Here is a 27,716-nt window from a genome sequence, read left to right as displayed (position 1 = left end):
GTACAGAACAGGGAGCACTATAGAGAGGGCAGCTGTACAGAACAGGGAGCACTATAGAGAGGGCAGCTGTATAAATCAGGCAGCACTATAGAGAGGGCAGCTGTACAGAACAGGGAGCACTATAGAGAGGGCAGCTGTACAGAACAGGGAACACTATAGAGAGGGCAGCTGTACAGAACAGGGAACACTATAGAGAGGGCAGCTGTACAGAACAGGGAGCACTATAGAGAGAGCAGCTGTACAGAACAGGGAGCACTATAGAGAGGGCAGCTGTACAGAACAGGGAACACTATAGAGAGGGCAGCTGTACAGAACAGGGAGCACTATAGAGAGGGCAGCTGTACAGAACAGGGAGCACTATAGAGAGGGCAGCTGTACAGAACAGGGAGCACTATAGAGAGGGCAGCTGTACAGAACAGGGAGCACTATATTGGGCAGCTGTACAGAACAGGGAGCTCTATAGAGAGGTCAGCTGTACAGCATAGGGAGCACTATAGAGAGGGCAGCTGTACAGTATAGGAAGCACTATAGAGAGGGCAGCTGTACAGTATAGGGAGCACTATAGAGAGGGCAGCTGTACAGTATAGGGAGCACTATAGAGAGGGCAGCTGTACAGAACAGGGAGCACTATAGAGAGGGCAGCTGTACAGTATAGGAAGCACTATAGAGAGGGCAGCTGTACAGTATAGGGAGCACTATAGAGAGGGCAGCTGTACAGTATAGGGAGCACTATAGAGAGGGCAGCTGTAGAGAACAGGGAGCACTATAGAGAGGGCAGCTGTACAGTATAGGAAGCACTATTGAGGGCAGCTGTACAGAACAGGGAGCACTATAGAGAGGGCAGCTGTACAGTATAGGAAGCACTATAGAGAGGGCAGCTGTACAGTATAGGGAGCACTATAGCTATAGAGCTTTCTAAATACACTATTAAAGTGGCAGCTAATTGAAGAAATTACAGTATTTATAATCAATATAATTTGTTGTAAGCTTCATTGTATAAAGGCCCTCATTCAGAGCCGCTCGCTAGCGGCAGTACGCTCGTTCCGAGCGATGTTCGCACAACTGCGCATGCGTACGGTTTTTAGTACGCATGCGCGAACCAGTCAGTGCGACCAAAAATCGTTTGTACGCTATATAGCGAATGCCTGCTATTTTGAGTGACAGAATGAGGCGTATGTGGGTGGTAACAGGGGAAGGTGCTTGAAAACGGGGGAGTGGAATTCGAACGCAGGCGTGCTTAAAGGTCAAAACGGGCGTTTTAAGGGAGTGCATAATTAATACAGCAGCGTCATTGACCACATCACTTGTTTTTTTTTAACTCAGAACTGCTCGCAAAATAGCGGTTGAAAAAACCAACCACAAGAATAGCGAGCAGTTCATACGCTGTACGATGTACTCGATTAATCTAATAAATAGCGGACATGACGTATGGTGCGAGCGGCCAAGGGGCGTTTTTAGCAAAAAAACGAGCGTATGTTTTGCTCGCTCGTTCAGACTTAGAGGTGTGAACAGACTGCAATGTGCGAACGGATCATTTGAATAGCCACCCCTAGTTTTTGAACGAACGACCGCAAATAGCGAACGGCTCTGAATGAGGGCCAAAGTCCACTTTGTGAGAATAGAGGATCCCTTCATATTTCCATGTACCCGAAGTGCTAACTCCGTGTGGATGTTGCCTCAGGTGTAATAGATATACATATATGTGTGCAATTTGTATCAGATTATGCCGACAGATATTTTGTTATATTTTATATGTGTTTTGTTAAATTGAGACATTATTTTTCATATATGTATGGTCGTTTGTACATTTCCTTTCTATTGCTGGACATAGTATTATACACTCTGGAGACTAAGCGCAGCTGTATATATATATTTTTTAGCACAAGGAGCTCTACAGACATGGCAACTGTATAGTACAAAGGGCCTGATTCAGAGCCGCTCGTAAGCGGCCGCTCGTTCGTTCCGAGCGATGTTTGCCCAACTGCGCATGCGTACGGATCATAATACGCATGCGCGAACCAGTCAGTGCGGCCGAAAATCGTTTGTTCGCTAAATAGCGAATGCCTGCTATTTTGAGTGACAGGAGGAGGCGTATGTGGGTGGTAACAGGGGAAGGTGCTTGAAAACGGGGAGTGGAGATCAGAACGCAGGCATGCTTAAAAGTCAAAACGGGCGTTTTATGGGTGTGCATAATTAATACAGCAGCGTCATTGACCACGTCACTGGGTTATTTTATAGTCAGAACTGCTCGCAAGATTGTGGTAGGACAAACCAACCACAAGAATAGCGAGCAGTTCATACGCTGGTCGATGTACTCGATTAATCTAATAAATAGCGGACATGACGTAGGATGCGAGCGGCCAGGGGGCGTATTTTTCAAATAAATGTCCGCATGTTTTGTTCGCTCGTTCAGACATAGAGGCGGCAACAGACCGCAAAGAGCGAACGGTTCATTTGAATAGCCACCCCCTTTTTCTGAACGAGCGAGCGCTAATAGCATCCGTCTCTGAATCAGGCCCAAAGAGCACAATAGATCAGGCAACTGTATAGTACAAAGAGCACAATAGATCGGGCAACTGTATAGTACAAAGAGCACAATAGATCGGGCAACTGTATAGTACAAAGAGCACAATAGATAGTGCAACTGTATAGTACAAAGAGCACAATAGATCGTGCAACTGTATAGTACAAAGAGCACAATAGATCGGGCAACTGTATAGTATAAAGAGCACAATAGATAGTGCAACTGTATAGTACAAAGAGCACAATAGATCGGGCAACTGTATAGTATAAAGAGCACAACAGATCGGGGGATATGGATCAATCTGTTCAGTCAGAGACATATTATAAGGATTAGTCCGTCAGTCCAGTCAGTCAGAAACATATTATGGGATATGAATCATTCTGTTCAGTCAGATCCATATGATAATATGATAGATAGATAGATAGATAGATAGATAGATAGATAGATAGATAGATATGAGATAGATAGATAGCAGTGGTGTAACTAGGGTATTTGGAGCCCAGGGCAAATTTGAAAAGGGAGCCCCACCCGCGGCAAAAAAATGGTCGTGGTCACTTAAAAATGGGGCGTGTCAACATGATACACCCCTTTATTTCCAAACTGAACATTCCTATCCATATGCACCTTAACCCCAGTAGTACCCCTTATACAGTACCCCCAGTATGCAGTTGTGGTCCCTCTCATGCAGGCCCATAGTAGTGCCCCTTATACAGTATCCCCAGTAGTTGTCCCTCTTATACAGCCCCCAATTAGTTCCCCTTACTCAATACCCACAGTAGTGGCCCCCCCAAATGCAGTGCCCCACGTAGTGTTCCCCCTTATGCAGTGCCCCCAGTAGCAGTCCCCACAATGCAGTGCACCCAGTAGCGGTATCCCCTTATGCAGTGCCCTTTATATGGTGCCCCCAGTAGTAGTCCCCCCCCTATGCAGTGCCCTTTTATATAGTGCCCCCAGCAGTAGTCCCCCCCATGCAGTTTTCCCAGTAGTGGTCCCCTTATGCAGGCACCCTGTAGTGATCCCCCCCTGTAGTGGTCCCCGCAGTGCCCCTAGCAGTAAGCCCCTTATATAGTGCCCCCAGCAGTAGTGTCCCCAGTAGTGCCCATGCACTACTAGGGGACTACTGGGGACACTAGCAGTAAGCCCCTTATATAGTGCCCATGCCCATGCAGTGCCCCCAGTAGTGGTCCCCCTGATGCAGGCTCCCAGTAGTGACCCCCCCCTATCCAGTGGTCCCTGTAGTGGCCCTTCCTATTATTGCCCCCAGTAGTGGTCCCCCGAGTGCAGAGCCTCTAGTAATAGGCCCCTTTTAGAATGCCCCCAGTGGTAGTCCCCCCCCCAAGTAGTAGTCCCCAGTAGAGTAGCCCCCCCCCAGTAGAGGTCCTCCCAATGGCACCCCCAGTAGTAGCCACACCTCCCCCAGTAGAGATCCCCCCATTAGTAGCCAACCTCTCCCCCGTTGTGCAGATAGGTTTAAAAATAAATAAATATATATAAAAATATACTTAAGTGAATCCACGCTGCTCCTGCTCCTGTCCGCGATGCCGCTCCCGCCCGCCAGTCCGCCCGGGCTGGCGCGCTCAGCATTATGGGACTGACGTCATGACGTCAGTCCCATTACCCACTGCAGGAGCCAGGCGGAAGTCCGGCTCTTGCAGTGGGTGCTGCAGCAATCAATGAGAGTCTTTCGGACTCTCATTGGCTGCTGTTTAACACACGCATCGCCGCCAGCGCTGGCGGCGATGCGTGTGTTATGCACAGCCTGAGCCCGCCTCCTGGCGCTATTGGGCAAGTGCTCAGGGGGAGGGAACGGGCTCAGGCGTGCAGCACAGGACCGGCGCTGGAAGCCTAGCGCCGGTCCTGTGTAAATGTGTAGCGCTGACCGCACTCATTGCGGTCGGCGCTACACTGGCTAACTAGGGAGGGCGGGCCGGTACCGTGGCCGGCGGCGCCCCCCCGCGCCGCCGGTCCAACGGCGCCCAGGGCACGCACCCCGCCCGACCCTCCCTAGTTACGCCACTGATAGATAGATAGATAGATAGATAGATAGATAGATAGATAGATAGATAGATAGATATGCACCATATTTATTTTCCTTTTTTTTTAGGGGGCACAAATTATAACTTGCCTCCGGGCGTCTGGGATGAATTTATGCCACTCTATATATGATTAAATAAGGATTAATTCCCTCAATCCTTTCATTTAGATACATATTATGGGATATGGACCAGTCCGATCATAGACACATTATGGGAATGGGCGTAACTACTATAGGTGCGCAGGGGGCAGCTGCTATGGGGCCCAGAGCTGGGGGGGGGGGCATTTTCCTTGTCAAATTTACATGTGTTACATATATAGTTTTTCACCATTGGGTGTTACATAGGGGCCCTTACAATGTGCCTTCAAATACCTAGTTACACCCCTGATTATGGGATATTGATTAGTCCCTCAGTCCGGTCAGTCAGATAAATATTACAATATGTGATATATGGATTAGTCCCTAAGTTGGGTAAATTTTATTGGATATGGATTAGTAGCTCAGTCCGCGAAGTTATATACATACTACAGTATGTGATATGGATTAGTCCCGTAAAAACGTTCATAATGTATTATGGGATATGGATTAGTCCTCTCAGTACAGTCAGTCAGAGACATATTATGGGATATCGATCAGCCCCTTAGTCAGGGACATATTATGCATTATGGGATGTGGATCAGTCCCTTAGAGACATATTATGGGACATCACATTAGTCCCTCAGTCCTGTCAGTTAGAAACACATTATGGGACATGGGATTAATCCCTCAGTTCTCTCAGTCATAGACATACTATGGGACATGGGATTAGTCCCTCAGTCCTGTCAGTCATATACATAGTATGGGATATGGATCAGTCCCTCATTGTCCTTTCAGTCATAGACATATTATGGAATATGGATCAGTCCTTCATTGTCCTGTCGGTCATAGACATATTATGGGATATGGATCAGTCCCTCATTGTCCTGTCGGTCATAGACATATTATGGGATATGGATCAGTCCCTCATTGTCCTGTCAGTCATAGACATATTATGGGATATGGATCAGTCCCTCATTGTCCTGTCAGTCATAGACATATTATGGGATATGGATCAGTCCCTCATTGTCCTGTCAGTCATAGACATATTATGGGATATGGATCAGTCCCTCATTGTCCTGTCAGTCATAGACATATTATGGGATAAGGATCAGTCCCTCATTGTCCTGTCAGTCATAGACATATTATGGGATATGGATCAGTCCCTCATTGTCCTGTCAGTCATAGACATATTATGGGATATGGATCAGTCCCTCATTGTCCTGTCAGTCATAGACATATTATGGGATATGGATCAGTCCCTCATTGTCCTGTCAGTCATAGACATATTATGGGATATGGATCAGTCCCTCATTGTCCTGTCAGTCATAGACATATTATGGGATATGGATCAGTCCCTCATTGTCCTGTCAGTCATAGACATATTATGGGATATGGATCAGTCCCTCATTGTCCTGTCAGTCATAGACATATTATGGGATATGGATCAGTCCCTCATTGTCCTGTCAGTCATAGACATAGTATGGGATATGGATCAGTCCCTCATTGTCCTGTCTCCTTTGACTATGTCAGTTTGATCTATCTGATAACATTGGGATGAGGCGAGCCCGCCCTGTCCCCGCAGCTAATTGGCTGGCTCCCGCACGTGACAGAACTTTGAGCCAATGGGCGGCGGCGCTGTGCCCGGAGATGGCAGTGGTGGGGCCGGAGACTCTCATTCAAATCAGCGCAGCCTGAGAGCGGCCGGAGCGGGTGCGACTCCCGGCAGCCGCGCACAGCATCACCCGCAGCCATGCACCGGGCACACCCGACAGGCAGCCGCCCACAGGTGACACACCGAGGAGGCTGAGACGTCGCCGGGGCGCAGTGACCCCGGAGCCCCCCATCTCACCGCGCCTCACCCCGGCTGCAGGCACCATGCCGGTGCGGAACAGGTACAACCTGGTGGATGATGGATGTGACTCCCGGGTCCCCCTGCACAATGAGGAGGCATTCCAGCACGGCATCCACTTCCAGGCGAAGGTGAGTCCCGGAGCCCGGCTGTCTCTTTGCTGCTGGTTGTTGTGACTGACTCGCTCTCTCTAGCCCTCTCTAGCTCTCTCTTGCCCTCTCTTGCTCTCTCTAGCCCTCTCTAGCCCTCTCTAGCCCTCTCTAGCCCTCTCTTGCTCTCTCTTGCCCTCTCTTGCCCTCTCTTGCCCTCTCTTGCCCTCTCTTGCCCTCTCTAGCCCTCTCTAGCCCTCTCTAGCCCTCTCTAGCCCTCTCTTGCTCTCTCTTGCCCTCTCTTGCCCTCTCGCCCTCTCTCGCCCTCTCTCGCCCTCTCTCGCTCTCTCTAGCCCTCTCTCGCTCTCTCTTGCCCTCTCTTGCTCTCTCTAGCCCTCTCTAGCCCTCTCTAGCCCTCTCTAGCCCTCTCTTGCCCTCTCTTGCCCTCTCTTGCCCTCTCTAGCCCTCTCTTGCTCTCTCTTGCCCTCTCTTGCCCTCTCTTGCCCTCTCGCCCTCTCTCGCCCTCTCTCGCCCTCTCTCGCTCTCTCTAGCCCTCTCTAGCCCTCTCTTGCTCTCTCTTGCTCTCTCTTGCTCTCTCTTGCTCTCTCTTGCCCTCTCTTGCCCTCTCTTGCTCTCTCTTGCTCTCTCTCGCCCTCTCTTGCTTGCTCTCTTGCGCTCTCTCTCGCTCTCTCTCTCGCTCTGTTGCCCTCTAGCCTGCTCTCGATCTCTCTTTATTGCCCACACCCCACTACCTGCTCTCTGTTGGAAGAACTCTATAGGGTTTACTTACTTTTGTTTTATATAAAAGGGCAGTGCATGTATTAGCCGTGTCTTGCTAGTAAAAGCGCTGGCCTTTTAAATGTTGGGCATGAACAAAAGTGTTGGGTTTTACGAGTCGACACTTAAAGTGCCTACACACTTGGCGATGTGCTCACAATCCGACATTGTGTTCGATTTCCGTTCGATTTCCCCTTGAACTCTCCCCAGCAGCTCCCCGGCAGTCGTGGGCACGATTTGGTGTTAAAAAATGTCCAATGTGACAAATGATCTATCGCGCCTCCTAACTATTCCACTGCATCATGCCTCCTAACTATTCCACTGCATCGCGCCTCCTAACTATTCCAGTGCATCATGCCTCCTAACTATTCCACTGCATCGCGCCTCCTAACTATTCCAGTGCACCGCGCCTCCTAACTATTCCAGTGCACCGCGCCTCCTAACTATTCCAGTGCACCGCGCCTCCTAACTATTCCAGTGCACCGCGCCTCCTAACTATTCCAGTGCACCGCGCCTCCTAACTATTCCAGTGCATCGCGCCTCCTAACTATTCCAGTGCATCGTGACTGAGATTGTCAGATCCGCCCTACAGCACGGCAGATCTGAAGATGCGATGTACGACCAGCGGGGATGCGCATCGTGATCGTGAGTGGGCACTCACGATTTGGGCATATTTTACAGGATTTGCCGTCACGATGCGTCAGAATTGGGCAAATCGTGTAAAATATCGGTAAGTGTGTAGGCACCATTAGTAAACAAACCCTTATATCTCTGCCTTGTCTGGTCTGTTAGGTGTCTGCAGAATATGTGATGTTGTCAGTGGTTTATTCTGTACTAGCCAATGGTGGTCGGTATTGTACAGTAACATACAGGGCTTTCCATGCCAGTCTAACCTCCAGTCATCTCCCTGCCACTGATTTTCTGGTCATGTATTGAGTGAAACGTGTTGTGTATGAAATATCGGCAGTCGGGGTGCCAGCTGTCAAAATATCGACAGTGGCATCACAATGCTCAGTTTCCCGACAGGGTTACGTAAGTAGGCTGACCCTCCCCCTTCTACCTCTAACCCTCCCTTGCACCCTAACCCTCCCCACCCCTCAGCCTGCACTACCGGGCTCAATGTCGTGGTGCCTAAACCTAACCCCCTCCTCCCACGGCTAACACCTATCCCTGCCCCGCTATACTTACATTAGGGATGCCGGCTGTCGGGATTCTGGGTTCTTGTTTTAGGCTCCTATGTTTAGTCCCGGGTCGGGATTCCAACGCTCTGATTTCAACAGCCGGCATCCCGTCCGTCGGCATCTTAATTACATCTCACGTGGAACATGTATGTGATATTAAGCGATTGCCATATTTATGGAAGATAAAATGCTGATATGTTTTACTTTCCCTGTAATATTTTATATATAAAAGTAAAGTTGGAGAAAAATACATCTGAAGGCAAAACTAAACCCAGTTAATAGTCTTAGCAAACACATTGTGTAGGGTACATGGCAAAGTCTTCTCCGATGCTGATATTCTTACTATAGTAATCATACATTTCCCTACGAATTTATTGAAATCTTTAATCCAAAAGGCTTATTTGCCGCTATAGGTTTTCTTTGTAGAACTGCTGGAGTATGACTCTGCGCAGTCTCTGATAGTGCGAGGGTCAACTGTCTTGTTCAGACTTGTGGCTGGGCAGCGCCGGCCTGCGCCTAGTGTGGTAGTGATGGACGGTCAGCCCCTCCCCTTCACGTTTCATTATCCTTTATTGCCTACTTATCCTATAGATTTAACTGTTCACTCAGGGCTGCATTTTCCATGTGCTTATTTTATAAGATGGGGGCCCAGTGGCCTATCCCCTCCACCTGCTGGGAAATAATGTATCTTAGTGAGATATCTTATCAAGGGCTATAAAAATGCCAGCTCAATGCTGATTGGTTGCTATGTGCAACTTCACTGTTTGATACATCTCCCCTTTAGTGATCTGCTGTCATTAGATGATCACAATATGGTACATTTGGCATCGCTGGGTGCCGAGCAGGGGGAGCCAACATCGGTCTATCCGATCCTTGCAGTAATCACAATTGAACAATATATTTGTGGGGTTGTTATTACACTGAAGATTAATCTAATCAAGTTTTGTTAAAGGGGGGGGGGGGCAGATATTGTGTCTGTGCCCGCCATGCTTCCTTGTATGGCGTTAGACTGATGACAGAACACTAGCTGCAGATTGCAAGCTCTTCTTCGCGTTTGATTGTCTGAGCATTGCACTTGTCATGTGTGAAGGCCCCCATACATCAGCAATTGATTGCAGCAATCGTGCAATTTGCAATCAATTGTATATAAAAATCTTTCCCTTTTTTTAATCGATTGCAGAATGGCCACAATCGATTGTGTATAAATATCTTTCCCTCTTTCAGTCGATTGTGGCAATTCTGCAATCTATTAAAAAAGGGAAAGATTTTTATATACAATTGATTGCAAATTGCACGATTGCTGCAATCAGTTGCTGATGTATGGGGGCCTTAAGGTGATGTGTACTTTGCGTAGCACTAAAAAGCTTCCAGGTAAGTGAGAGTTACATAAAATATACAGCGCACACGTTATATGGGACAACGCATAGTATGGGAACATACAGTAGTATTTTCACACTGGCTGGCTCTGCATGGCCGTAATGGTATATAACTTTTTTGTTTAAGATCGGTTCTCTTTTCTGTGTATAAACTGTTGCACTGCTCTCACTGACTGATCTGTTGTTGGGATTAATGTCCCCACACCGTGCAGCAGCTGTTGTTTACTATAGACATTTGGAATGATAGTTGGATGCATTATCACTGCTTGGTTCAGGGTGAGATATAGAGTCCAGGGTAATTGTGTGAATGGATCCCAATATATCAGCAGGTGAGACTGACTGCTGTACATGGTTCTTGCAGAGATAGTGCCGGGAGCTGTATTATTTTACTAATAAGCGGAAAGGGATTAGTTTATATTGTGAACTACCAATTGTCAGCATTCTTAAGCAGGACATTTAAAATGTCAGTACTGTTCAAAGCAAAACCATACTGTGTTTTGCATTAAATGGCATTGCTGGTTTAAAATTTGTGCTTAAAATGCCAAGGAGTACTGACCAATGTGTTTGGCTCTTGTAGAGGCCCAATCGGTGGCTGCATTATCATTAGATAGCTGATGGCGTTGTCTGTAGATCAGTGAGTCCTCGGCAGGCCCACTTGCATGATTTATAGGAATGTTTTATAATGGTGCACTTGAATCAAGCCTCCTTAAATTCAAGGTCATTTCCATTGCATTTATCCATAAAATCTAGTTTGTGTAATACGTCATTCCTGATGAGGCTAATGACATAATTAAACATCACTGAGCAATTTATCAGATTCTTATTTATGAATATTAATGTCCAACAGTTTGGAGCAGCCATTGTCTGAGATTAGCCCAGAATGCTGGTCACTGAATGTTTTGTTTGAAGTGTCATCTTGGAGGAAGACAGGAGGCCCGATAAAAGCTGCTGAAACTCCCGCAGCGGCCTAGGGGCTGGGTCATGGTGGAGATATCTGTGCAGGAAAGTTTCAGTGTGCGGATGGACTTTACCCAGCCAGATCTGAAAGCAGATTGTAGATTATAAAGGGCTCTGCACGATTTATGTCTGAGAAAATGTATAGTGCACCTGTCACCATAACTTAGTGTTTCCCAATTAAGTGACTATAACTCTTGAAAGACTCTTCTTCTATTAATTACCGTTCTAAGTGATTTACATGTTCCCTGGTTTCCCGTAAGTCGCTGACATACAAGTAGAAAATAACAAGGTGACTATAATGGGTCCCACACTTTGCAGTCCTGCTTTACCCATCGCAATGCCCCCATGTGACAGTGGTGAGTTGGTATCGCTGCCATGGTATATTGTTTAACATGTTACCACATTTCCATATGAGCAAGGCGGCATGTGCTCTTTCTGCTTGGCACTGCTGGCAAGTGACCCGCCTGTCTATGGGAAATGACATGCGGATTTCTCTGCTCTCTGAATATCCTCTGTGCTGTGTCCGTTACTAATCCCCAGGGAATAATAGGCGCTGCACAATCTGCCCGGGAACAGATGAATGGAAGAAATTCCAGACATCATTAAACCTTAATAACCTCCCTTTATAGATGTCCCCCATCATACGCAGACAGCATATTAATATCTGCAGACAAAAACCCAACCATGTCTTCAGTAAGGAAAGTTCTTATACAGGGCTGCAGTTAGCTCTACAGCTTCTGGTGCGCGCTCCGTCTTAGTAGCTTGTGGTGCGCGCTCCATCTTCTTAGTCGCTTCTGGTGCGCGCTCCATCTTCTTAGTCGCTTCTGGTGCGCGCTCCATCTTCTTAGTCGCTTCTGGTGCGCGCTCCATCTTCTTAGTCGCTTCTGGTGCGCGCTCCGTCTTAGTCGCTTCTGGTGCGCGCTCCGTCTTAGTCGCTTCTGGTGCGCGCTCCGTCTTAGTCGCTTCTGGTGCGCGCTCCGTCTTAGTCGCTTCGGGTGCGCGCTCCATCTTCGTAGTCGCTTCGGGTGCGCGCTCCATTTTCGTAGTCGCTTCTGGGGCGTGCTCCATCTTAGTCGCTTTGGGTGCGCGCTCCATCTTCTTAGTCGCTTTGGGTGCGCGCTCCATCTTCTTAGTCGCTTCGGGTGCGCGCTCCATCATAGTCGCTTCGGGTGCGCGCTCCATCTTCTTAGTCGCTTCGGGTGCGCGCTCCATCATAGTCGCTTCGGGTGCGCGCTCCGTCTTCTTAGTCGCTTCTGGGGCGTGCTCCGTCTTAGTCGCTTCTGGTCCGTGCTCCTGGGAGGGTTAGGCTTAGACTAGGGAAAGGGAGGGTCAGGGTGCGGGGAGGGGGGGGGGTTTAGGCACCACTGCGGGGGAGGGGGGGTTAGGCACCACTGGGGGGCATGAGGCACCCCCTAGTGAGGTTAGGCACTACCAGGGGAGGGGTAGGGGGGGGGGGGGTAGGTTAGCCTACTTATTCACCGCTGCCGGCATTGTGAACCACCCAGCCTTCCGCTGTCGGGATTAAGCCGCCGGTTAATCACACCGATTCCATAGGACACTGCTTGTTCCATCAGTAATCTGTTTGGGATTGTTGTAATGCTGCTCTCTTGCTGGCACTGTAGTGTCTGATTGCGTAGGGGAGACCTCTCTGCAGATGTGTCCTGCAGGCTTTTAATCCTGTGATTGCTAATGACATCCTCTGAATTACTGTTCCATAGAGTACAAAGAAGCGTTTTGTCTGATATAATCTGTCATGTCACTGATGCTGATTAATAATCTTACTCCGCGCTGCGCTTGGACCTGCCTGAAGGAATTGTGCGTGCTGACATTTACGGCTTATTCAGGAAACGCTTTGCTTTTGAGAAGATAAGTCCTGTGTATAGATCAGCCCCCCCCCCCCCCCCCCCCTCCATATTGGAAGTAATTTCTAGGAAGCCGCGGCCTGCTCAGGATGAAGCAGTAGAGTAGTAGTAATTTATTATGTATAAAATGATTTACTGTTGTCTCCTTTCATTAGAGAAATAGGTTTGCGACCAATGGCTCTGTGGCAGTCCCAGCATGCCCTTATAGGTCTCCAGCCCATGTTAGGGGAGACCACGCAGCCTTCGATTTAGGAAGCGCATGGTGTAGTCTGCCAATGACACAGGACAGCATTATACTAATCTCATTTATTTGTCATTCTAAAACTGTGTGTTTATAATGACAGATATTCCACCAACATGATTGGACACACTAAATCACATGACCGTGCCTTATTTTCCAACGACTGCACGCCTGAACTACTTCCAACTGTCGCCAAAACCTCATCACCAAGCCACAGCACTATCAGTCCTCAAGTGTAAACAATAGCATCTCTCACAGAGAAACTACTCAGAGAAAAGCAGCACAGCGCTGCCTCCCTGACGGACCTAGACAGCGCTGCCTCCCTGACGGACCTAGACAGCGCTGCCTCCCTGACGGACCTAGACAGCGCTGCCTCCCTGACGGACCTAGACAGCGCTGCCTCCCTGACGGACCTAGACAGCGCTGCCTCCCTGACGGACCTAGACAGCGCTGCCTCCCTGACGGACCTAGACAGCGCTGCCTCCCTGACGGACCTAGACAGCGCTGCCTCCCTGACGGACCTAGACAGCGCTGCCTCCCTGACGGACCTAGACAGCGCTGCCTCCCTGACGGACCTAGACAGCGCTGCCTCCCTGACGGACCTAGACAGCGCTGCCTCCCTGACGGACCTAGACAGCACTTAGTGTTCCCGTTAGGTTGTTTTAGTGGGGCACCGCACCCTGCCTGATTTCTGAAGTGCAGAATGCGCCCTGCCCTCCAGCGCGGCGGCACGCTGAGACAGCCTGCGGGTTCTGCCTCCACCCGCAGGTGGTCAAAACGGCGGCACAGCAGTCACAGCCGGTGAATGGACGCCGGGCGCATGCGCCCGGCGTCCATTCACAGTGACCGCAGTGCTTGGGGGTTGCCCGGCTTGTCCGTTAGTTCCAGGCACGCTCCCAGGAGTGACGAAAAGGGGACGCGTCATACAGACACCCCCTTTTCTTTGGCCACGCCCCCTTTTTGGGCGCACGCGCACCCTAGGCACGCTCAAAAGTGCCCTAACTCTAGGTTCGGCGCCCTGCCTCCCGCCAGACCTAGAGTGAACACTAAGCACTGCCTCCCTGACTGACCTAGACGGCACTGCCTCCCTGACTGACCTAGACGGCGCTGCCTCCCTGACGGAGCCATTACAACTGTTTTATTCACTTATACTGGTATCCAGTTAAATGGTTATTCATTAAAAATAATTACAATTAAACAGCCTATTCTGAACTATATTCCCCTCCTGTTCTATATCTGTCACCCTGCATCATCTCCACGTATAACGATTTAGTCACAACGGGTCATTTTATAAAATAGTTATTCCATTTTAGGGTGTGCAGTCGCGCTCTGATTTACGCACGCCATAGCTGGTTAAACGCACACCAAGCCGTGCGTTTATCAGAGCGCGGATGCGCACACTAGAGTGGTATATCTATTTTATCTAAAACGCCTCCTTGTAAAACTATTTAACCAGAATAAGATCACTATGCTGTCACGTCTGAGAGGATTTGTTAGATCTGTGTCGCTGTAGAAAGCCAACCAATTATTATTCTACAGCTCTTTAGGACAGATTTGGCCACAGGCAGAATGTATAGAAATAAATTCTACTAATTCACTAGTATTTGTCTGTAATTATACCTGTAGAAAACTCTCAGCCTTACTGGGAAGCACCAATATATGAAGCGTGAGGGTTCTATCTTAAGCCATTTACACACTAGACGATAAATTGAATAACTATATCGTTCATCGCGGTTCAATATTGTCCAGTGTGTATGCAAGATATCGTTAACGATATGCGCTCCCGCGGATTAACAATGTGTTTTCATCGCCCGTACTTGCAGGGCAACCTCACGATATCGTCAGGTTCTGCAAGTTCGGGTTGAGGGAGGGTGCCGTCACTGAACCATATCATTAACTATTTGTTACAAGTAGAGTATGAGACAGCTGCTTGGGGTTTAATACAGAATGGACAGAGATTGGTCTGTGTCTGCTGCGCACGGTCCTCCCACATGGACAGGAGTTATATACGCAGCGCGGGGATTACCGTGAGAAACCTCAGGTCTGGAGGAGACCGTATAGCTGGTTTTATCTTTAGTGTTTGTGTAATGTAACCTTGTACTATACAGTACACTCTAATAGCCTGAAAGTGTCTTCTAGCTCCATAATCTTTGGGATGATTGGACGCTGCTGATCTGATGTAGTTTGGGCAGTGAGACAAAACTTCAGTAGATTTAAGAGTGTTTTATATCCGAATTCAGCTGTGAGCGGTGACTTTTTAAAGAGAATGGAGGAGTCTTGTGTGGTGTGGAGGAAAAGTGGCAAGTGATACATCCGAATACTGGGCCTGATTCAGAGCCGGACGCTATTTGCGCTCGCTCGTTCAGAAAAAGGGGCTGGCTATTTCAATTGAGCGCTCGCTCTTTGCGATCTGTTGACGCCTCTATGTCTGAGCGAGCGAACGAAACATGCGCTCGCTATTTTGTAAAGACGCCCCTTGGCCGTTCGCATCATACGTTATCTCTGCTATTTATTAGATTAATCGAGTACATCGGAAGGCATATGAACTGCTCGCTATTCTTGTGGTAGCATTTTCCTACCGCAATCATGCGAACAATTCAGACTTAGAGACAACCAAGTGACGTGGTCGATGACGCTGCTTTGTTAATTATGCACACCCTTAAAACGCCCGTTTTGACCGTTTGGCACACCTGCGTTCGGATCTCCACTCCCCGTTTTCAAGCACCTTCCCCTGTTACCACCCACAAACGCCTCATTCTGTCACTCAAATTAGCAGGCATTCGCTATTTTGTGAGCACACGATTTCTGACCGCACTGACTGGCACATGCGCATTACAACCCATACGCAGATGTGCGAACATCGCTCGGAGCAAACGAGCGGCCGCTTACAAGCGGCTCTGAATCAGGCCCACAATTCGTTTTCTGACCTTGCAACTCATTGACTCTGGTGCTGTGTGTCACGTGTGCAGCAGTACCAGCTAGAAGGGCGGAATTCAATTGTTTTCGCGGCCCAGATCTCCCGTCTAAAGTGACGGGAGATCACGTGCCGCCATTCAATTGTTCCAGCTTTTCACGCTGATCGCGCCCAAAGTGGTAGGGTCTAGCCGCGTAAATCTGCTAACCCCAACCAAAGTGCTGGGCGCGATCGCGAAAAGTGCCGTTAGGGCACCCAAACAGGTCACTTTTCGCCGATTTCAGCTTGCACCTCTCTAAGGCTACGAGCTGAAATGGAGCGCTGGCAGCTGATCGCGCCCGACAGGAGCAGCAATTGAATAGCTCCGTCGGACGCAATTGGGACTGGAAACAATTGAATTCCGCCCGAAGTGTCTTCTCTGTCTCCTCCAAGCTTGGCTGCTACTTGCTGCCATTTTTCCTGGGACTCTGCGGATTCTGTATTACAGAAATGGCAAATTGCCGAAGTCGCTAATCTTTAAATGGCGGCGTAAGGGGATGTGTGTAGTCTTACTCTGTATCCCTCTGTCTCTTCACCCCTCTAAGCTGGACACGTTCAGCTCCTGCAGTCTGATGGGATAAGTTATGTGACGCAGCCCCTGCTCCACTCTCTGGACTAATTCTGCAATATTAATGTACGTTTTCTTGCTAGAACCTCCAAAGGCGCGCACACGGCTCTTGGGGTGAGGTCTTACCAGTGACCTCCCTCCTCTCGAGCAACTGAGAATTATTCTGGCTCTTCCCTCTGGTGACTGCACTGCTCCATACTCTCATATCCTCTGACAACTGGAACTCTTCCCCTGGTGCTGGCTGCCGGATGTCGTGCGCAGTTGTCTGAATCATACCTGAAGCAATATTAGCAGCGTTTGGCCTGGCAAAGCGGCAGCATTGCTACATATATACATTGCATAGCATGCTTCGTGTTGAAACACTCTGGGGATGGTTTATACCTGTCAGGAGAATTCCTGTGTCACGCAGGCAACGAGAGCCGGAGATGGAGGATTTCCTGCAGGTCTCGCCGACGTCCCTCCCCTCCGTAACTCGCAGATGTTCAGTTTGTGCCCAAGACGCACCTGTCAGTACCCTGGTTGTGAGTAATAGGTAGTTCTACGCTTCAGCTGAGGTAGGGACTTAATGTACCTAAGGGAAGTTTGTGATATAGATATATATATATATAATTTATTTTTTCTCTCCAGTTAAGAACAATAGTAGTAAAGGTGATATTTACAAGGGCCCAATAAGTGTCTCTTGGTGCTACAAGGAGGCCACAAATGAGTATTCTGTTACCAGGCCACCAGCATGCAGTAATCATGCAACCTAAACTGTAGGGTAACCTGCCCCTGGATAAATCTGTTATTCAGAAATGAGGGTTATAGATTACCGAGTTTGGGAATGAAAAGTTGCCGACCGTCCAGGCCTAGCGCAATGTGGACCGTAAAAACTCCGGTTACCAGGATGCATTTTTTTAGTTGCCATGGCGAAGATTTGTCCAGCCCAAGATTGATATCACCACTCTGACATCACCATCCAATCCCACACTTTGTGGGTGCCATCTAACTAACTTGCCATTTATAATATGACTGCGTCGCACTCCGTAACATCGGCCTCGAATCAGAGTAATCTGCTACATAGACTGTGCTGCACTCACTGTTACGTCTCAATCCAATCATGACAGAGACTGTGTGACTGCACGGCGCTCACTCTGTGACATCACTATCCAATCGCCCACTAACCTGCTACGGTATGCAGTCGGGAAGCCGTCGGACCTAGTCCCAACAGCCGTCTTCCCGACTGTCATATCCCGGCAAGGGTCTAAAGACAGGCGTCGATATGACGACGCCTGCCATTAGACATGTACCGGGAGACCGACGCCCGGCATCCCGATCGAAGGGACGCCGAGCGTAGATAGCTGCGGGGGGGAGTGTTAGGTTTAGGGTTCCCGGGGGGGGACTTAGAGTAGGCACCCCCCTGGGAGGGAGGACTTAGATTTAGGCTAAGGGAAGGGGGGGGGTTAGGAACCCCCCCCCCTGGGGGACTTAGGTTTAGGCAGCGGGGAAGGGGGGGTTAAGTTTAGTCACTTAGAGGGGGATTGGGGTTAGGTACTGGGGGGGGGGGAGGTTAGGGTTAGGCACCCCAAAGGGAGGGTTAGGAGGTAGCGTTAGGTTAGCTAATACTTGTGGATTATCGAGATTTCCACTGCTGCTGGGATGCTGGTGTCAGGATTCCAACCGATTCCCCTGCTACATATGCTGTGTGACCACTGCGCTCACTCTGTGACATCACCATCCAATCACACACTAACCTGCTACATATGCTGTGTGACTGCACTGTGCTCACTCTGTGACATCACCATCCAATCACACACTAACCTGCTACATAGGCTGTGTGACCACTGCGCTCACTCTGTGACATCACCATCCAATCACACACTAACCTGCTACATATGCTGTGTGACTGCACTGTGCTCACTCTGTGACATCACCATCCAATCACACACTAACCTGCTACATAGACTGTGTGACTGCACTATGCTCACTCTGTGACATCACCATCCAATCACACACTAACATGCTACATATGCTGTGTGACTGCACTGTGCTCACTCTGTGACATCACCATCCGATCACACACTAACCTGCTACATAGGCTGTGTGACTGCACTGTGCTCACTCTGTGACATCACCATCCAATCACACACTAACCTGCTACATAGGCTGTGTGACTGCACTGTGCTCTCTGTGACATCACCATCCGATCACACACTAACGTGCTACGTAGTGTTGCTGGCTTTTCCATGCTTTATATAGTGTCTCATAAACAGCGGTAAAGCGACCATTTATAGATGAGTACTCGCTGCATATAGGGTGTTTGGGTTTTGCCGTCTTCTCTCCTAGAAATTATAAGTTTTGTGCCCTATAAGTCATCCTTCTGAGCCCTCCACGTCTGATCAGAGTAGAATTGATCGGGCAAACGCGAGTGAACATTTTGGGGGTATACATAGGTGGACGCAGTAGCGGCTGCTGCATCTTTAGGTAACACAGCGGCCAATGGGCATCCTATTGAGTTGCCCAGCAACTGAGCCGCCAATGTGCGTTCTAAGACTCACCAGCGGCCACACGTCTGATATTGCACCAGCTTATGGCAGAACGTATGACTGACCAAGGCCACAGATGTCCATGCTCTGCCACAGACACGCCTGCCTCTATTAGTGGTACCCATCAGGGCAAAGAAGGAAGACATTGGACACTTGCGCCCAATTTTTTAATTTTTCCCTGCGTCTGCCTCTGATACGCCCCCTATACTGATGTCCTCACTGGATGGATGCATGTGTAACGCTGACTACACACTACCACGCTATATTGGATAATCCTTCAATCCTCAGCCAATCTGCACAGCCATCTTAGGGCCATATTCAATTGCCGGTGAAAAGTCACGGACTTTTCGCATGCCAGAGATTTCTCCGTCATCGCTTGTTTTGCCTCCGGAAAAGTATCGCGCTCATCACCGCTTTTCGTCCCCTAAAAGATGCACTGACATTGGGGATCACTATGGATAACCCCGAATAGCCCTGCTGAAGGTATTGGGGGAGCATAAATGCTCTCAATTGGTGCTAATTAGCGTCTTTGCACAAGTGGTGAAGAATAGCATTTAGCAGGTTTCTTGACCGATAATAAGTAGTCTCAGTAAATTTGGGGTACATGAAAATAAGTGCAAGCATGGTTAAAAAACGCTAAAGTGCGTTTTTAAAAAAACCTAGAAAACGCACCTGCAATAAAAAAAAAAAAAAAAAAAAGCTTGGGCATACTTGGGGGTCCCCTGGAGTTTTTCGCTAGTTTTTAACTTTGTCCCCCAACTTTGTTTTTTTTTTTTTTTTTTTTTTTTCACCCCCCCCAAAAAAACGAAAGTACTTTTTAGGGGTGATCTTAAGTAAATTTTTTACTTTTTTTTTTTTTTTTTTTTGACGCAGTTTACCTTTGGGAGACTGTACCAAGGCTGCAGTGTGTTGCCGCAACTTTGCACCCCAAACCCCCAATTCTGCCATTTTTTTTCCACTGGTGACAAGGCGCAGACTTTTTGCACCAGCGAACAGTCATTGCAGTTGAATACGGAGGAAAGATTCCAACAGGCGAAATGACGTCACCGGCGAAAACTTTTCGCAGAGAACGGCTTTTCGACGGCAATTGAATACGGCCCTTAGTATGTACACCCAACTCATCGTGTAAACCAAGTGATGGTGTGTGTACGTACACACATATACACAATATGATGGACAATCATTCCTCTTGAAGACGTCGTCATCTGCACTGATTAATTGCGTACGCTCCTGAGGCACGATATATCGTGTGATTGGAACGATGATTGCAGAGTGTTTACTCTCAGAATTGTGATCTGGGATCGTATCATTGTTGGTGAAATTGGAAGGACAGTCACATTGTGTGTAAAATCGTTCGGGTGTTCAACCCAGCTTAGGATGCTCCCCCAACAATTTGTCCAACGTGGTCGTCCTTGTTGGTTCCCAATTGGGTCAGAGATATGGTTGTCTGCTGAACGATCTGTTAGTACAGTGTGTGCGTCCAGCTCAGCTCTCTACATAAAACTACTGATCTGATTTTGATCAACTAGGATGGGGCAATTGTTGGCTACTTTTAACCTAGCATCATAAATCGACTCTTTCCCATCGACACCAGAATAAGTCCACTTTCTGCACCGTAGATGACCTATTGACTGCACAGTGGAAGTATTTGTAGTGGGCGTTCTATATTCTCCCTCAGATAATGTGCATGTTTAATGATGGACTTCTATAGTGACAGATGTATCTTCTACAATGCACAAAATGTGTCTTCTATACTTTTTATTTTAGAACCCACAAACTGACTGACGGGGAGATTCTGTCTCTGGAGAGCTCGTAGTGGATTATCTGGAGAGCGCATAGTGGACGCCAGCAAGTGGCGCGGCCTAATTGTCTGTTTCTGGTCTGCCGCATCTCACATGGGCAGCTGTGCCCGAGCTTCCTCCTTAGTGTGAGACTAAGTGCCACCATTGTTATTGACCATCTGTTACTGTAGTGTGTTAATCTGGGAGCCTCTCTGTGGGGGTGTGCCAGCCTCACGTCTGACTTTTTATCTCGGGAACTGTGCCACTTTTAGCAAACTTTCTTCTCGCCGAGGCCGGTCGTCCCTGTCGCATCCCTGGCATGCTTCGGCTGTTCATCAATCCAGGAATAACTGCACCACGCCCTGAGCTGGGTACTGCAAGATCCTGATCCAGCCGCTCCTGTGACTTCTAGTAAATGTTGATGGAGTAGATGGAGTTTAAATAGAAATAATAATCTAGTCTGCAGCCAGCCGGGTATAACAACAGTGGGTAAATATAAACTTATGTAGCTGACGGCTATTTATGAGAACAGTCTGTATCTGAAATAAACACTATGCGCCGTGTTCAATTAGCAGCGAAAAAGTATCGTCGATTGCGACTTTTCACCAGGCGGAAACTTATCTCCGTATTCAATTCCATCCGATGCAAAGAGATTTGCCTCTGAATAGCAGGAGGAAAAAAGTGCATATTTTTTATTTTGGGGTGCAAAGGTGGGGAAACAACTCGGAACCCTTGGGACAGCCCCCCAAAGGATAACTGCATAACAAAAAAAACTTAAAAAAAGTGAGTAACACCCCAAAAAAAGTACTTTGAAATTGGGGGCAAAACGACGCAAAGTTGGGGGTCAAGTTCGCAAACTAGCAAAATTAAGGTTCTGGGGGTGCACTAAGAAGGGGTCCTTTTTCGGATTGCAGGTGCTTTTATGATGGTGGAAATTCATATTTATTAAAACTGTACTTTGGAGACAGTAAAAGATGCCTGCACCCATTTTCAGGTTTCCCGAATTTGCCAGGACTACTTATTTTCTCCTAAATATACTTTATGCCATTCTTCACCACTTATGCAGAGACGCTAATTATAGTGTTCCCGCTAGGCTGTTTTAGCGGGGCGCGGTGCCCTGCCCTCCTTCTGGAGGGCAAAAAGCACCCTGCCCTCCAGGAGGAGGGCAAAAAGCGCCCTGCCCTAACAGCCTGCGGGAGCCGTTCTCACCCGCGGGACGCAGTGTCCCGCGAGTGGACAAACATGCGGTGATCCGGTCACCGCCGGAGAATAGAGCGCATGCGCCCGGCATCTATTCTCCCTTTCTGCAGCGCTTGGGGGCTGCCCGGCATGTCCGTAAGCGCCGGGCACGCCCCCAAGTATGACGAAAAGGGGACGCGTCTTATAGACATGCCCCCTTTTCATAACCACACCCCCTTTTCGGTCGCGCGCGCACAAGATTGCCCTCTCTAGCTCCGGCGCCCTGCCTGCCGCCGGTGCTAGAGGGAACACTATAATTAGATGCAATTCTGCGAACTTAAGTACCCCAAACAGTTTTATTAGGGCTAATCGGGCACTACTACATTGATCCCCAATGTTCCTACATCTTTTTGGGGGGTTCAGGCTGATTTCCCCGATTCTGACACCACTTTTCGCCTGTCCTGACTTCGCGTGTCTCCATTTTCTCATCTTTTGGAATGGAATAGGGCAAATCGCGGGTACGCGCACGATAAGTTTCTGCGGCGAAAAATACGCGATGTAGGCGAAAAGTCCGGCATGCGAAACTTCATCACATACGCGAAACTAATTGAATACGGGCCTATGTGGTACATTTTAGCAAACGGCGGCTTTTCGAAGCCGCAGTTTCAGCTGTTCTGTCCGCTGGACTTAAGAGGGAGGCAGTATTAAATGCAAAGCCAGGGGAGTTTTCTATTTAATATTTTTTGCCATTTCACATTCCGCACCCAGAACCATAACTATCTTCTAAAGCCCCCCCCCCCCCTTCCCTATACAACTTTTTACATTGTAGACTAAAGATCGGGTCCCGTTTGGGGGTGTGGGACGGAGGTCCTAATCTTGCTGCAATTCCCCTTTTTTTGTTTTTCTTTTCTCTGAATTATTATCAGTTCAGCAGCTGCACTTTACTTGGACGTAGGACAAATTATTTTATCTTCCAGGCATAAGATATTCTGTAAAACAAACTGCACCTGAAAGTAATCTGTCCTAACATGCCAGACAGGAGTGTTGTACCGGAGATATTACTGGGGGAGAAATGAAGAATGTGACTGGAGTGTTTTTATTTCCTATATTATGAATGATCTAGTGCCACCATATTACGCAGCATTGTACAGAAAGCCTTTATAACCATTCACACCAGTCCCTGTACCATGGGAGCCTACTGTCTAAATTCTCTACAGGGACGCACTAGGGACTGTATACCGCCAGCTTTTCACACTAGGGCAGTGTTTCCCAAACTTGGTCCTCACAACCCCTAATGGTTCTGGTTTTAAGGATTTATATGCTTGAGCACAGGTGACGTAAATAGTACCTCAGTCATTTTGATTTAACGATCTGCATTCAAATATGTGTATCATGAAAACCCGGACTGTAAGATGTGTTTAAGAAATCCTGCTCTTTGGGGTATGTTTAGGAAGGCTCAGTTTTGGTGTAAAAGTGGTACTACACTACAGCAGCCAATGATACGTTGGCTTTTATTGGCTAAATGGCTGTAGAGGATAAAGCTACTTGCTGATTGGCTTACTGTGCTTCCCGGCAAATCTTGCACTGTAGTGTCATTTTCATTAAATTAACGCTTCCGAGGAGTTTGTTTTGCATTAAAGCAGCGGCTCCCAAACTCTGTCCTCAAGGCGGGTTGGGTACAGGATGCCAGTGCTCGGGATCCCGGTGGTCAGAATCCCGAAGATGGCAACCCGACAGGGTTTTGGATACCTTTTACCTGTTGGTTGGTCTCCTAACCCTCTTCTTACCCCTAACCCTCCCTCCCTGCTGTCTAAATAGTACATAACCCTAACCCTCCCCCTCTTCTTACCCCTAACCCTCCCTCCCCCTCTTTTTACCCCTAACCTTCTCTCCCTGCTGCCTAAACCTAAATAGTGCATAACCCTAACCATCCCTCCCTGCTGCCTAATCCTAAATAGTGCATAACCCTAACCTTCCCTCCCTGCTGCCTAATCCTAAATAGTGCATAACCCTAACCTTCCCTCCCTGCTGCCTAACCCTAAATAGTGCATAACCCTAACCCTCCCTCCCTGCTGCCTAATCCTAAATAGTGCATAACCCTAACCCTCCCTCCCTGCTGCCTAATCCTAAATAGTGCATAACCCTAACCCTCCCCCTCTCCTTACCCCTAACCCGCCCTCCCTGCTGCCTAATCCTAAATAGTGCATAACCCTCCCTCCCTGCTGCCTAAACCTAAATAGTGCATAACCCTAACCCTCCCCCCCTGCTGCCTAAACTTAAATAGTGCATACCCCTAACCCTCCCCCTCTCCTTACCCCTAACCCTCCCTCCCTGCTGTCTAAATAGTGCATAACCCTAACCCTCCCCCTCTTCTTACCCCTAACCCTCCCTCCCTGCTGCCTAAACCTAAATAGTGCATAACCCTAACCCTCCCCCTCTTCTTACCCCTAACCCTCCCTCCCTGCTGCCTAAACCTAAATAGTGCATACCCCTAACCCTCCCTCTCTCCTTACCCCTAACCCTCCCTCCCTGCTGCCTAAACCTAAATAGCGCATAACCCTCCCCCTCTCCTGACCCCTAACCTTATACCGAATAAACAAATACTAAATTTGATTTGGAAAAGTAATAACTTATAACAGGACATGTAGAAATGATTGGTACAATACATTATGTAGTGTTCACTCTAGGTCTGGTGCCAGGGAGGACGACTGGCCTAGAGAAAGGGCACTCAGAGGCGCATGCCTGAAAAACAGGCGCGGCCATGAGAAAAGGGGCATGTCTTTAAGGCGCGCCTCCTTTTTATCGCTCTTGGGCGGGCTGCCCCCAAGCTCTCTCTTATTTGTGAATAGATGCCGGATGCATGCGCCCGGCAACTATTCACCGGCGGTGATTGCTTACACTGCAGTTTTACCCACCTGCGGGACACTGCGGCCCGCGGGTGGGGATGGCACCCGCAGGCTGTTTTAGCGTGGCACCACGTAAAGGGGCAGGGGTGCATTCTCCCCTTTTGAAATTGGACAGGGCGCGGCGCCCCACTAAAACAGCTTTAACGCGATCGCTATTATATATTTTACCTTTTTGATACAGTATTTTGTAGTAAAATAAAAACAAAAGCGCACTAAAACTAATGTTCATGCGGGTGTATATATATTTGGACAACATTCATAATGTTGACATGGTCATAATGGCGACATGCAGTGTGTCGACATTGACCACTTCTTCGGTCGTCATATCGACATGATTAAAATTATTGTCAATGTCCCTGGTGGTCTAGTGGTGATCTACCTGGTGCTGCGACTGCAGCAGTGATTTACTGGACCGGCAGTGCCTAACCTCTAACCCCCCCTAGTGCCTAACCTCTAACCCCCCCTAGTGCCTAACCTCTAACCCTCGTAAACCCCCCCCCCTATGGCTTGACCTCTAACCCTCCCCCTAGTGCCTAACCTCTAACCCTCCCCTCTCATAGCTTAACCCTAACCCTCCGCTGCCGGTCTGTTTACTGATGTCGACTATATGAACATGTCGTCATCCCACTATAAAAAGTAATATTGGCGCTCCTATTGCGTTGCTGTGTATAAAATATATACGCATTTATTTAATAAAGTCTTATACTATATGTAAAGAGTAAACGCATTTAATGAATAGCACATGTAATACCGGAATTCAACACGGCACATTTAACCATACTCGATCCAGTAATTAAATCTGTGGCAACAGAAACAACTATAAAAATCCAAAATGCATGGATATAGTTATTTATAATGGCCCAGAGCTGTGCTGGTACAAACTCTGTCAGGAGTTAGAATATATGGTCGTCTTGGGGAAAAACAAATCTCTTTAGGGTAAATTGTCTGTCAGCCTTTGGTAAAACTAGTATAAACTTGCTGGATAATAAATTTATATTAGTAATACTTGTTTTTTCTTATTTAATTTTACATTGTACTCATTCTGTATATCTTATGTCGACAGCCTGAATAGTCACAATCATTGTCCCCAGTAGCAGCGAGGTTAGCCCCCCTGGACTATAGCTGTATATGTTTTAATTCACAATGGTAAGTCTTGTTCATGGCCTAGAAGAGTTTTGTTTACCAGCCATAACTAGTTTTGAAACTTTCTCTTATGACCTGAATACAAACATCTTGGTCAGGAACGGCAAAATTCCAGAGAGTCCATAATGGAGAGTCCAAGTGACTGTTTAATGGAGCAAACACCAGTCCTGGCACAACTGGTCACATCACACACAAACCCATTCGCTATTGGGCATTTCCTTAGGAGATAGTAAAATATACCCCTACCGAACCTGGGGGGGGCAAGTTCATCCATATCCTCTTCCTCCCTACAGGAGTTGGATACACTCTGGGCCATATTCAATTAGTTTCGCCTCGGCTAAAAAGTTCCGCCTACCTGGCTTTTCAGCCTTCGCTTGTTTTGGAGCCGCAAATTTTTCGTGCGCGCTCCCGATTTTACTCCATATTCAATTCCCAAACAGGTTAAAACTGGACCCGACGAATGTGAAACAGGCGAAAAGTGCAGGAAGAATTGGGGGAATCACTCTGTACCCCAGAATAAGATGATCGGACTTCGGAAATCATTATGGTAGTTTAGTATTAGCCCTAACTGAACTAGTTGGGGTACATTAGTGGTGGTAATTGCTTGCTCTTAGCGTATAGGTAAAAGTGGTGAAGAATTGCATGAAGCAGGGTTTTTTGTAGAAAATAAGTAGTTCCAGCACATTTTGGGGCTTGATAATGGGTACTAGCTTATTTTTATGTTTCTAAAGTGAAGTTTTAGTAAAAGTGAAATTCCTCCGTCATACAAGCACCTGCAATCCCCAAAACACTTGGCCCCTTCTTACAGCACCCCCAGAAGATTATTTCACTAGTTTTTGAAGTTGTCACCCCCATTTTTTTTTTTTTTTTTTTCATTTTCACCTCAAATTTCTAAGGCCTTTTTTTGGGGTGTTCCCGGGAATTGTTATTTCTTTTTTGGGGGGGTGAATTGTCCTTTTGGGGGGGGGTACCAAGGGTTCTGGGTGGTTTCCCAACATTTGCACCCCAAAATATAGATTTTGCACTTTTTCCTACTGCCATTCTGTGTAGAAAGTTTCCCCTATGTCAGTGCGTTGACTTTTTGCTTAGGAGAAAACTGACTGGAATTGAATCCGGAGATACATTTTCAGGCGAAATTATCTCCCAAAAAACAGGTGAAAACGACTTTTCGATCCGAATTGAATACGGCCCTATGTATGCTAAATGATTGGATGTGCTTCTATTTTATACAACGTGTAGCTTTTTACGATAATGTGATTCTTTAGATGGGATCAAAGAAAAAACAATCAGTAACTTTGCACCTGGGCAAAACCGTGCTGCACCGCAGGTGGGGCAGAAGCAAAGGGGCCCATACACCCAGGCTGTATATCGGGGCAAATCTCCGTTCTGGCGACGTCAGGGGATAGGAGAAATCCAACATGTTGGACCATCGAAATTTCCCCCTTATATGTCCATTCCCATCTGTAACAACTTAAATGTCCTAATTCCATTGCAAAGAGAATTTTTTATTTTTTTTCCTTCTCAACATCGTACCCCAACCAGGATTCGTTATCTCTGTCTACAAGTTCAAGCAGTTTAACATTACGCCACTATGGTTCTTCTGGATCCACCGTCTGGCTGACGTATATTGTGTGAGCTGCACTCCAGATGCATATATGGCCTAAAGCAGAGATAGGGAGCCTCCTGGCCGGG

General features: G+C 47.8%; 1 protein-coding gene across 1 annotated transcript in view; it reads left to right on the top strand.

Moving 5' to 3' along the window:
* The first annotated feature begins 6,330 nt into the window (after positions 1 to 6,330).
* Positions 6,331 to 27,716, top strand: part of LOC148481393 (carboxyl-terminal PDZ ligand of neuronal nitric oxide synthase protein-like) — a 121,714-nt gene continuing 100,328 nt past the window's right edge. Inside the window, exon 1 of the mRNA XM_088453571.1 lies at positions 6,331 to 6,617. Coding sequence (XP_088309697.1) covers positions 6,513 to 6,617 — 105 coding nt within the window. The 5' untranslated portion in view covers positions 6,331 to 6,512. The remainder of the gene's footprint in view (positions 6,618 to 27,716) is intronic.

This window comes from Taudactylus pleione, unplaced genomic scaffold (genome assembly GCF_031769625.1).
Source record: "Taudactylus pleione unplaced genomic scaffold, aTauple2 ptg000583l, whole genome shotgun sequence".
Taxonomy (NCBI): Eukaryota; Metazoa; Chordata; class Amphibia; order Anura; family Myobatrachidae; genus Taudactylus; species Taudactylus pleione.
This window is presented reverse-complemented; position numbering and strand designations above follow the sequence as displayed.